The sequence below is a fragment of the Brassica napus genome, chromosome A9 (assembly GCF_020379485.1).
Source record: "Brassica napus cultivar Da-Ae chromosome A9, Da-Ae, whole genome shotgun sequence".
Taxonomy (NCBI): Eukaryota; Viridiplantae; Streptophyta; class Magnoliopsida; order Brassicales; family Brassicaceae; genus Brassica; species Brassica napus.
Window position 1 is genome coordinate 42,728,493 of NC_063442.1, and position 13,130 is coordinate 42,741,622.

Here is a 13,130-nt window from a genome sequence, read left to right on the forward strand (position 1 = left end):
TAAACCGGTCGGTCAAGGCCAGCTCTTGTGCATTATTAAAAGTTCACAACGACTTTTAAGACAAAGCACATGAGAGGCATTAATGAAAGACGTTGGAGAGGAAGCAGCCATGTGCGGCGGTTTCTACTTGGTACAGCATTCCATGAGCTTTCTCTCCTCCTTAAATTATTTTATTTATTTCTCATTTAAATGATGAAAGCAAAGATTAAAAAGCTAAAAAAATTTATTATTCCAACGTAATCACACAGATAGATGCAGATCGCTTCTCAAACTTTTTCGGAAGAACAGTTTGTGGAGACTTTGCTTGCTGGAGATGGAGCATGTGATGAAAGAAGGGAGGTCTCTCGCAGAGACGCCGACTTACTCTGTTGCTTCGGTTGTTACTGTTTTGGTGTTCGTTTGCTTTCTTGTTGAACGCGCCATCTACAGATTCGGAAAGGTGAGTTCTTGTTTTTGTTTTATGTCTACCAAGTGTTTGTTGAAATGCTCAGCTCGGATAATGAGTATATGAACAGGGAGAGTGTTCTATGTGTTACTGGGTACTATAAAGCAAAAGAGTTTTGATGGTTAGAGATGTTTGTTTGTTTCTTCTGGATTTGTGTGTTATGGTTGCTGAATGTTAGGAGAAGAAGTGTTAATATTCTCACTTTAGGTCTTGAAAGTTAGAAGAAGTGTTTATGTTCTCACTTTAGGAAAAGTCATTATTATTACATGATGATTTTTTCTTTTTAACTGAAGTGGTCCATGAGATGAGACGCTAATTTTATGTCCTTTTGTGATTCCAGTGGTTAAAGAAGACAAGAAGAAAGGCTCTTTTTACTTCTCTGGAGAAGATGAAAGAAGGTATGTATGTGGTCCTGATAAGTTGTGCTGGAGATAGTAAATGTGCTGTCTTCTTTTATAGATATTGACTTGTTAAACTTTCTTGGTAGAGTTGATGTTGCTGGGGCTTATATCACTGCTCCTGTCACAAAGCGCGAGATGGATTTCGGAAATCTGTGTAAACTCTTCTCTTTTCAACAGTAAATTCTATATTTGCTCCGAGCAAGACTATGGAATCCATAAGAAACTTCTTTTGGAACACACCTCCTCTACAAGCAACACTTCCTTACCACATCACGGAGCCCCTCATCAGTGTGGTCATGTAAGTGTCTAGTTATCTATCGACTAAGCAGTCACTTTTCCTTTTACCTTTAATGATGTCTATCTGAATTGGGACTTGGATACAATGTCAGGGCCGTGAACCATTTGTGTCGTATGAGGGTCTCGAGCAACTCCTGAGATTCTTATTTGTCCTGGGTATCACTCATGTTCTGTACAGTGGCATTGCCATTGGTTTAGCCATGAGCAAGGTACACACTCTAGCTCCTGAATCTGCATATGAGTGTTACATTTTTATTCTTTGGTATTTCTATGTTGCTCGGGGTAGGACTACATATATACTATACTTGCTCTCACCTTTTAATCAAATACTAGGATAAGACCCGCGCCTTGCGCGGAATTAAGTTATTATTTTTATTATATTTTAGAGAATGAAACAATAGTCTGGCTTCATTTGGATTACGGGTGTTCAACCCGGATATCGGATTGGTTTCGGTTCGGTTCGGTTTTTTTCGGTATTTGGTTAGTAAAATATAACTACTATTCTAAATCCATATTTACTTTGACTTTAGTCTTTCACATACTTTTGAAAGATTTCAACTGGGCGACTAAATTGATCAGCCAATCTTGTTGCTTTAAATCATTAGTGTTTATATATATATATATATATATATATATATATTATTTAGTTTGAATATTTATTAAATAAAAATTCATATGCATTATATTTTATGATCATTTGTAACTTATTATAACAAAAAAATAATCTATTGATCACAAAATTTTCAGAGTGGGAATATTCAAATTTCTAATAATATATAGACGTTTTGAAAAATTCAAATATAACATATAAGAAAAAATATAAATGTTTTTATTATATATTTAATGTGATTTTTTAATATCTTTCAATAATATAAAATTTAAAAAAAAGAACTAAGATACCAAAATTGTTATCAAATATTTATTATTCATAATAATTAATTTTCATATATACGTTAATCATATTAGGTAATTTCGTAGCTTCTAATTAAGGAAAGTGTAAAAAAAAATTTGGTAGATTATTTATCAATTCGATAGTTAGTTTAATAAAAAATATAATGTAAGTCAAGATGGACCAACCTATTTTTCTAAGAATAGTATATTTTATATAGTCATTTATTAAATGAGAATTTATAATCATACAGTTCTATGATCATTCATATCATTTTATAACTGAATATTTAAATCATCGATAACAAAATTTTCAATGTGAAATCTTTAATAAGTTTATAATTTATAAATGTTTTTGAAAATTCATTGAAAGTTTTAATATTAAAATATTTATGTAATCTTATGGTATATAGTATAATCTATATATATATATATACATATATATATATATATGTTTTATTATTAAATGATATTTTTTACTCATATGGTTTTAAAATAATGTGTATCTTCTTATAATATTAAATAAAAGTTCATATTAATACAATTTTATGATCATTTGTAACTTATTATGACAAAAAAAATAATCTATTGATTACAAAATTTTCAGAGTGGGGATCTTCAAATTTCTAATAATTTATAGAAGTTTTGAAAAATTCAAAATATAACATATAAGAAAAATTATAAATGTTTTTATTATATATTTAATGTGATTTTTAAATATATTTTAATAATATAAAAAAAAAAGAACTAAGATACAAAAATTGTTATCAAATATTTATTATTCATTATAATTAATTTTCACATATACGTTAATCATATTAGGTAATTTCGTAGCTTTTATTTAAGGAAAGTGCAAAACATTTTTTGGTACGTTATTTATCAATTCGATAGTTAGTTTAATAAAAAATGTAATATAAGTTAAGATGGACCAACCTATTTTTCTAGGAATAGTATATTTTGTATAGTTATTTATTAAATAAGAATTTATAATCATACGGTTCTATGATCGTTCGTATCGTTTTATAACAAAATATTTAAATCATCGATAACAAAATTTTCAATCTGAAATCTTTAATAAGTTTATAATTTATAAATGTTCTTGAAAATTCATTGAAAGTTTTAATATTAAAATATTTATGTAATCTTATGGTATATAGTGTTTAATATATATATATATTTTTTTATTTTATTATTAAATAATATTTTTTACTCATATGGTTTTAAAATCATGTGTATCTTCTTATAATAAAAATGTTAAACCATTGATCATTAATTTTTAACATAATAATTTTAATAGTTTTAGTCATTTATTGTCGTTTTTAAAAATTTAAAATATAACATATACGAAAAAATCTAAATTTTATTTTTATAGCTAATTTGATTGTTTAATTTATTTTAATAATATAAAATTAAACAAAAAATGATGGAGGAGATATACATTGTTATCAAATCTTTATTATTAAACTCATTAATTGTCATATATATATTAGTCATTTATGGTAATTCCGTAGGTTTTATTTAAGGAAAGAAAATATCATATCATATCATTATATCATATAGTTTGACCAACTTATGTATCTAACAACATATAAAAATCGAATGTGGACCTACTTATTTTTCAATTGAATGTAATTGACTACCTAATTGAGTGCCACCTATGCATTGGGGCCTCTTTTAATTAATACAAAATTGAGGTTACATCTTTTCAAATGTTCCTCAATTAATATATAAGGGATATTGTGCTGTTATGTACAGTATAGTTTATCTTTCATCTGTTCACAAATACTATTGTTAATGTGATGCAGATAGAACATGGTAACAGTGTTGTATTTTAATCATGTGACACAGATTTACAGTTGGAGAAAATGGGAAGCCCAAGCGATCGTAATGGCTGAAGCAGATATCCATGGTAAAATGCCAGAACTTTTCTGTTTCTCCTTCAAGTAAAAGTTTCTATGTTTCTTTGATGAATCTCATCTTGAGACACATGAGGAACAGTGCTGTCTTAGGATTGGGAACAACGTAAAACTAATTTTTTCTAGGTTGTGCATTTCATAAACTCATTTGAGCCGTGGTAATGCTTTTATTCAGCATTTGCAATTATCTCTTCGCCTTGACTGTCTAGTCAATTCCAGTAAACTTTTATAACTACACATATTGGCTGCTTTGATCTTTAAATTTTTCTTTATATATCCTCTTCTTCTTGATATTGTTCAATAGCAAAGAGGACTAAAGTAATGATGCGTCAGTCTACATTCGTCTTCCATCATGCCTCTCATCCTTGGAGTAACAATCGTTTTCTCATCTGGATGGTAACTCTCCACCATTTTTACCTTGAACTACCATATCTCCAGTTGTGAAAGACTATCAAAGAACATTCTATAGACTATAATGTTTTTTTTTTGTTGTAGCTTTGCTTCCTGCGGCAGTTTAGAGGCTCTATACGGAAGTCTGACTACTTTGCGCTTCGGTTAGGTTTCCTCACTGTGAGTACTTTCCCTTCAAACATAAACTGGAACACTTCTTTGGTCTTCTCAGCCGATCTGGTAGCTGGCATGATTATTGTACTGAATTCGTGTTTCATTACTTTGAAATTTCAGAAACATAACTTGCCATTTACATACAACTTCCACATGTATATGGTACGGAGCATGGAAGATGAGTTTCATGGCATCGTTGGGATAAGGTATGCTTTTATTAAAAATTCAGAAATTATCTAAGACTCTTTGATTTAAACTACAGTCTTAAGATTTCGTGAGCTAATACTGATGAAATGTTTCTTGATAAATCAACAGCTGGCCGCTTTGGGTTTACGCTATAGTATGTATCTGCATAAATGTTCATGGTAACTCAACGGTTATATAAAATACAAAATGAATTACATTTCTATCTCCGCATATAAGCTATTTCATTTTAATTCAATGTTATTGTTGCAGGCCTGAATATGTACTTTTGGTTATCATTCATCCCTGCCATTGTAAGTGAACAGAGCAAGAGTAAGCAAGTGGAGAATTTGAAATTCACAAGGCACTAACACTCAGAGCATGTGTTTTGTTGTTTAAGCTTGTCATGCTAGTTGGAACCAAACTTGAGCACGTTGTCTCGAAGCTAGCTCTGGAGGTTAAGGAGCAGCAGACAGGCACAACTGCTGGGGCTCAAGTGAAACCGCGTGATGGACTTTTCTGGTTTGGGAAACCAGAGATTCTGTTACGGCTGATACAGTTTATCATTTTTCAGGTAAACAAAACTACAAGCCATGAGACTCTTGTTTAATTCACATATATGATCCTTATAAACTTTCTGACAATGCAGAATGCGTTTGAGATGGCAACATTTATCTGGTTCTTGGTAAGCGCACCTGCATCAACACTTAAATCAACTATGTAAAGTTTTTTCAGATTTCTGACGAGATCTTTCATCTCATGTATCAGTGGGGAATCAAGGAAAGATCTTGCTTCATGAAGAACCACGTTATGATATCGAGCCGCCTCATCTCTGGGTGCGTTTAAACACACACATAATAGTTTTGAAGCAATTAAACGTCTTTAACGATTGTCTTTATGGTGAATGCAGAGTTCTTGTTCAGTTCTGGTGTAGTTATGGCACTGTGCCTCTCAATGTCATTGTCACTCAGGTTCGTCTTAAACCTTTCATATTATCAAGGTCTTTTACTAAGCATTGTTCATTAAAATTCGCTGGATTCATCTGAACAGATGGGGTCTCGGTGCAAGAAAGCTGTGATAGCAGAGAATGTAAGAGACTCACTTCACAGCTGGTGCAAGAGAGTGAAAGAGAGGTCTAAGCACGCGAGATCAGTGTGTTCACTCGACACAGCAACAATAGACGAGAGAGACGAGATGACAGTGGGAACATTGTCGAGGAGCTCATCCATGACCTCGCTGAATCAGATCACCATAAACTCCACAGACCAAGCAGAGTCCATATTCGGAGCTGCAGCTTCATCGAGCAGTCCTCAAGATGAATACACTTCAAGAGTCGAAGAATATCTGTCTGAAACATTCAATAACATCGGTTCGATGCAACCTTTAAACGATGAGATTGAGATTGAGGTTGAAAGTGAAGAAGATAATGAAAGGAGAGGGAGTGAGAGTGAAGAGACTAATGGTGAAGGTGGAGAAACACTTTTTGATTTGTTTAGGAGGACTTGATCTTGTTTCTTCTTCATCTTCTACTTCCTCATTGAAGCTGGGTAAAGTTGTAATTACATGACAATAACATCCATAAAAGCATAAACTACTGTAACAATGTAACAGAGTAAATCTTTTGTTGGTAACAAGGTTCTCATTCCGGTTTGGTGCAGTTTTGTTGGCTTGATTCATTTGATAAGAGTGTGAACTTGGACTCGTGCCTTGATGGATCTTTTTTTTGCATATCTTATGGTTTCTGTTTCTTTTTTTTTTGTCTTTGTTTTCGATTTCTTCTCTCAGTTAAAGTATCCAACATGGCATTTCTTGCTGAGCGAACTTGTATGTAACTAATCTGTTCGGCCTAATCAGTATAGTGACTAGCATTTTAGGGATTTTAAACAACATAAGACTTTGTTACAAAATGATCATTAGAATTAATTAATATACAGCAAAATATATCCAAATTTTTATATACATTGATTTTAGCGAAGAAATAAAATTATAATAGTAAAAATTTAATATAAACATATATAGATGACTGTGAATTGTGAAGCTGGAGAAACATTTTTTGAGTTGTTTAGGAAGACTTGATCATGTTTCTCCTTCTTCTTCTTGCTTAATGAAGCTTGGTATAGTTGTAATTACTTGACAGTGACATCCATAAAAGCAGAAACTAGTGTAACAAAGTAAAGCTTTTTGTTAGTATTCTCATTACGGTTTGGTGTGCTTTTGCTCTTTTGATAAGAGTGTGAATTTTGGACAAAACTATCAATGTAGATGGTCATGTAGACTATTCAAGTTAACAAACAAACTATGTGGGATGCAGATCTCAATGTCAAAGTAGAAAGGATACCATGATAATCATGGAAATATAGATAAGTTCTAAAATATGGAAACCATTATTGGAGACAAACAAGGTTCAATTTCATATTGTATCCATTATGATGGTAGTAATAATACTTCCTCCTTGCAAATGCTCCAACAATTTCTCGTCACGAAGCTTCTCTTCGCTAACAAGCGAGTATGATTCATCCCGACCTCAATGACCTTAACCCTCCGAACACCATGATGCTGATTTGAACTAAGGGAGTTTTGAAGATCCTAAAACCATCCACAAATATTGTCTGCCTTTGCCGGGTGAGATACTCGTTGGCATAGATATTTGTTCACCAGATTTGATCACCTGAAAAGGAAATTTCATTGTTAAAATTGTGGTTCTCCTCTACATTTTGTTAACAAGTGGTCATACCTTTTTTAGAGAGAGACAACAATCATAATGGTAGACAATACCCTCACCCATAGCACTTTCATCATATTTTTGAATCTCGCCATCTTGGAAGGACTTTGCAAATGCTCCAACATTAAAGTTTGATTGGTTGTTGTAGGAGTTGGCCTAATCAGTATAGTGACTAGCATTTTAGAGATTTTAAACAATTATATGTATAATTTAATTGAAATCTATACAATGTAGATATAAAATGATAAGTGATAAACTAATATAATAAATGTAAGAATATAATATTAACCAAGAAAATATTTGATAAAATATTGACAAAACAAAAAAAGCAAAAAATCGTCAAAATATAATAAAACTACGATGATAAATAAATTTAAAATATAAAACATCATGAAACAAGTACGATGTAAAACAGATTAAACCAAAATCATAACTACTTGATATTAATTAGTTGATTAGTGTAAACATAAAAATAAAATATATTTGGTTAAACCTATTTGAATAAAGTAAAAACTAATATCAAATCTCCTAACATTTGTTAAATGAGGAGAAGCATGGGCAGAGAAGCCTTTTCTGAAGGCACTGATCACAGATTTAGGCCTAAATAAGCCACTAAGAGAAGATTTCTCTGTTTCATCACCACTGCAACTAAGTCAATCTTTGTTTTGATGATGTAACCTTTGTGGGAAGCTATAGTGTTTGAGATGCAGGGAAGTGATAAAACTATCAATGCATTAGCAGTCAAATGTAGATGGTCATTTCATTACCTCTCAGCATACACAAACCAATATGTAGACTACTCGATTTAACAAACAAACAAAAAATTACCATTACAACATTTACAGCTAAAGAAGACCACTGTACAGATATAATAATACTAGTTCATTTATACTCTTTATACAGTATAATGTTGTATAAATTAATGTATTCTTTTTTTTGGGGTAAAATGTTAAGAATTAATGTATTATTTATACAAGTGAAGAGGAGAAAAAGAATGCACTAGTAGCTTAAAAGTCTCTAAAATCACAAGAAAAAGGAAAAAAAGAAAAAAGAGGAATAACATGAGAATGTCGACATATTTAGCTAAGTATAGACAAAGTTTGAGAGAGGATTTGGATCGCGTCAGTCTCTCATCAGTGTAGAGCTGCCACGGAGCAGCCTGTTCTTGCTGACAATGTCGACACTCTTTCTCCAACATTCTTCCTTCTTTTCGGTTATAATAAAGGTTTAGCTTTCTGCGCATTGATCCCGAGAAAGAAGAAGAATATACTCTCTCTTTGTTCCCCATGATCATCGTCGATGTTAGTCAATTTATAATCACAACTCATTGTAATTCTATTCTGGAAATCTGATTTTTGAATAATTATCCTTTAATTGGTCTTTAGATTCTTTGGAAATTGTTTCCTCAATACTTGTTCGGTGGTGGATCAGGAACAGATTCTCTCTCAGGTATTTCGTCGAACACTTTATCTGCGCTTTTTAGTGAATTGAAATGAGATTCGCCATTGATTGTTAGATTACGAAACTGTGATTGTTCTCAAATGGGTTTCTCTCTTGATGTCTGGACTATACATGGAAACAAAAAAGAGTCCATTTTGCAGATGATTCCTTCAGCAATGGCGTCTCCCAAGATCCTCTGTGACGCCGGCGAATCTGACCTCTGCAGAGACGACTCAGCTGCGTTTGTACTCAAATTCGTCGCCATTGCATCCATCTTCCTATCTGGAGCAGCAGGTGTAGCCATACCTCTCGTTGGCAAGAACCGCCGCTTCCTCCAAACGGAAGGGAACCTCTTTGTATCTGCTAAGGCCTTTGCAGCTGGTGTCATACTAGCAACTGGCTTTGTCCACATGCTTGCTGGCGGCACTGAGGCTCTGACCAATGCTTGTTTGCCGGAGTTCCCTTGGTCTAAGTTTCCGTTTCCTGGGTTCTTTGCTATGGTGGCTGCTTTGATCACTCTACTTGTGGATTTCATGGGGACTCAGTATTATGAGAGGAGGCAAGAGAGGAGTGATGATGCTGCTGCTCCTAGTGAAGCTTCTGCTGTTGTTGGTGTTGAGTCTGGTCGTGAAGAGGCGTCTGTTGTTGTTCCTGTGGTTGTTGAAAGAGTGAGTGATGGTAATAATAAAGTTTTTGGTGAAGAGGAAGGTGGTGGGATGCATATTGTTGGCATTCGTGCTCATGCTGCTCACCATAGACATAGTCACTCTAATGGCCTTGGTACATGCGATGGACATGCACACGGACATGGACACGCGCACGGACATCAAGATGTCGGAAATGGAGCTAGGCATGTTGTTGTTTCACAGGTTTAAGTCTCTTTATAACTTACTCCTTTGCTCAAACATTATGTTAAGATTGCGTTTAAAACCATTGATTTTTACAGATATTGGAGCTTGGGATTGTATCGCACTCAATCATCATCGGTCTATCCCTCGGAGTATCTCAGTCTCCATGCACGATCAGGCCTCTAATAGCAGCTCTATCGTTTCACCAGTTCTTTGAAGGGTTTGCTCTCGGAGGATGCATCTCTCAAGCACAGTTTAAGAACAAATCAGCGACCGTAATGGCTTGCTTCTTCGCACTAACGACACCTGTAGGGATCGGGATCGGAACCGCGGTGGCCTCGTCTTTCAACTCGCATAGCCCTGGAGCTCTGATCGCCGAGGGGATACTGGACTCGCTCTCGGCTGGGATACTGGTGTACATGGCTCTGGTGGACCTGATCGCAGCTGATTTTCTAAGCAAGAGGATGAGCTGTAATATGAGGCTTCAAGTTGTGTCTTATGTAATGTTGTTCCTTGGAGCTGGACTTATGTCCGCGCTTGCCATTTGGGCGTAGCTCTTGTAGATTGCATGCTATTGATCTTCCGTAGAAACAAATAAGTTACGTCCTCGCAAGTTCTTCTCTGTGATTCATATAATATAATGTTTTAGACATGACTTATACATCAAGCTTTGTCCCATATAATCATATTCCATCAAAGAAGCTTAAAGATAGTTTAGAATTTAAACAATGGTTCCTTGTGGGTTTCAACGACGACGTCAGAAGTCGGGTAAGCCACACAGGTGAGAACATACCATCGTTCATCTGGTCTTTCAAAATGCGTCTATCTTATTAAACATCAGCATTATTTAAAACTAAATTTGCCTCAGTGTGTTTAAGATGTCAATGTTTTTAACTATTTATATAATTCTCATGAATAGTAAATTGATAATTACTTATACATTAAACCATTTAAACAAAATATATCATAACACAAAGAAATAAAATACAAATGGGTGGATAATAATACAACTTAAAGAAGAAATACGTTGGGCAACTAAATACTAAATAATAAAATGGACCAAATATAATCAAATGTAATAAAATAAGCATAGGGAAAATGATAGCAATAGAAGACATATAATTGAAGAGCATGCATTGAACATGTAGGATTGCTTGGTAAAAATTTAGTAATTGAGAGTAACTAAAGTTGAGAGTGTTTGAAATGGATAAAATGAGAGAAAAAATATAATTAGAGTCAAAGATGAATAAGAAGGAAAAAAATGACAAGAAAAAAAATTGAACACCAAAAAGTCGACGAGAGAAAACGTCATTAAAAGTAGCTGATATATTTCCAGTTATATTTAATTTGACGGATAAATATTTGGTAAATATTTGAGAAAATTGCTATAAACAAGAACATAAGTTTTTAGGAGATCATAAGTTTTTCAATACATTTTGATTTTATATATGAATTTTTAAAATCATGGCTTTTATTGTTTTGTTTCTTTTTTTTTTGACGTCCGGCTTCTATTGTTTTGTTATGTTTTGATTCTGATTTAAATTATTTTTTCTTAAACATGTCAAAATATTTTTATAGGTTTAAATAGTTAATGCAACTATAACATAATATTGATGATAAAAAAAATATATATTTCTACTATTTATTCATAAAATTCAATTTGAATTTATATATTAATTTTTATAGATTAATGGATAGAGTATTATTTTTAACATGGTTTACCATTTGATAATATAGATAATTTACCATATGCTAAAACAAAAGAGAGAATATATTACATTCAAATCAAAGAGTTGATAAAATATATCACAAAGCAATAGAGAAAAACCAAACATAAAATGTGTGGTTTAATTTTTTTTAATATTAATACAGTATATGATTTTAGCATTTATAAAATTAACATTAGTGCACTAAAAATGCCTCAGCATGTGACTTCAACACAATGGTATAATACAGTATTTTAGTATTTATAAATTTAATACTGGTAGAAATATTAGTCTTATATTCTTATGTTATTTTTGTTACATAAAACTCTTGGTTAAGTACCTTTGTGTTAACATTATTAAAAAATAACTATTTGCTTTTCGATTAGTTATTGACAGATGAATATTTAGAGTTTAATGAACCTGAGCTATCGTTTTTCCTTTTGCTTTCGCATTGATGCACTTATTTAGGAAAATATGTTGGAAAAACAAGAATTTTAAGAAGAATTAAAATTTGTGATCCATTGAACTTATAAAAGAATTAACGAAATGTTAGCAAGTGGAGATATTCAAAATCCATATATTAACAATGACAGAATCAAATCATAAAAAAAAAATACTTAAAGAAAGTAAAATGATTAACAATATCTTAACATCAATAATAATATCTTTGAAAATTATCATCTTTGATATATCGAGAAACCATCATTTATGATGAATATGTCGGAAACCATTATCGGTATGTTGAATTTATTTATTTATTTTAGATTTCTAAAAAAATATTTTAGACATTTTTATTTAATTTATTTTTCTTACATTTATTTATTAGTCAATTTTATTTTATTTATTCAATTTTTTTTTTAAAAAAAATTCTTATTTTTATAACTTATTTATTTTATTTATTATTTTGAATAAAAAAGGAATAACCACTACATCATGCCTTTTGACTCATGGATAAACAATATCGGCGACATTTTTTTTGATGTGGTAAAAAAGTAAATTAATTTCAAAATTTAATGTGTTAGTATAATTGGTTTGATTGTTTGAAATGTGAAGTTTTTAATACCGAAATTCAAAATTGCTAACAAACAAATAGAAGACTGAAGATTATATCCAATTGCCTCCTCTAAAGGACACTATCTATATTCAATGATGTAGTTGATAGTGAAGTAAACACGAAAAGGAATAAGGAAAAAGAAGATTACAGGTAGTAGTAGTATATTACACCCACTTGTTTCTAATCTAAAGAGAACAAACTGTTCACTTAACAAAAAGGGAGAAAATAACAAGACATCTCCCTCCATCTTAATTTTCCTCTCTACTGTCTGTATTTATATATAACTAGGTTAAGACCCGCGTCTTGCGCGTGATGAATATTATATATACATTATTTTTAAGTATTATATATTTTTTACATATTATGAATAATAAATATATATTGAATAATTAAAAATTTAGTAACTATTACGTATATAATTAAATTGGTACAAATACTTAAATACATTTTATTTATCTAAACAAACACTTTTTCTATTTTATATATTATAAAATTAAATTTAAATGATATTAAAATAGATATATAGTACATTTTTAATATTGACATCTGTTAAAAAATATTTTATACTCATCTTATTTTTGATCAATTGTATTTCTTTATAACAAATTTTTTAAATCAATGATAACAATAAAAAATTTATGGGATGTTTAATAGTTTTAGTAATTT

At 31.6% G+C, this 13,130-nt stretch overlaps 2 protein-coding genes across 2 annotated transcripts; both read left to right on the forward strand.

Annotated features, from left to right (window-relative positions):
* The first annotated feature begins 40 nt into the window (after positions 1 to 40).
* LOC106420209 (MLO-like protein 4) lies at positions 41 to 6,351 on the forward strand. The gene is made up of 16 exons (XM_013861060.3): positions 41 to 130; positions 249 to 439; positions 786 to 843; positions 933 to 1,144; positions 1,236 to 1,352; positions 3,880 to 3,940; positions 4,252 to 4,343; positions 4,443 to 4,517; positions 4,632 to 4,717; positions 4,827 to 4,876; positions 4,968 to 5,008; positions 5,095 to 5,268; positions 5,344 to 5,379; positions 5,463 to 5,530; positions 5,605 to 5,665; positions 5,745 to 6,351. The coding sequence occupies exons 1-16, from the start codon at positions 70 to 72 to the stop codon at positions 6,198 to 6,200; spliced, it is 1,839 nt and encodes a 612-aa protein (XP_013716514.2). The 5' UTR covers positions 41 to 69; the 3' UTR covers positions 6,201 to 6,351.
* Positions 6,352 to 8,458: 2,107 nt separating this feature from the next.
* Positions 8,459 to 10,363, forward strand: LOC106419842 (zinc transporter 4, chloroplastic). Its single transcript, XM_013860683.3, has 4 exons — positions 8,459 to 8,717; positions 8,802 to 8,865; positions 9,004 to 9,725; positions 9,803 to 10,363. The coding sequence occupies exons 1-4, from the start codon at positions 8,703 to 8,705 to the stop codon at positions 10,256 to 10,258; spliced, it is 1,257 nt and encodes a 418-aa protein (XP_013716137.2). The 5' UTR covers positions 8,459 to 8,702; the 3' UTR covers positions 10,259 to 10,363.
* The last annotated feature ends 2,767 nt before the right edge of the window (positions 10,364 to 13,130 follow it).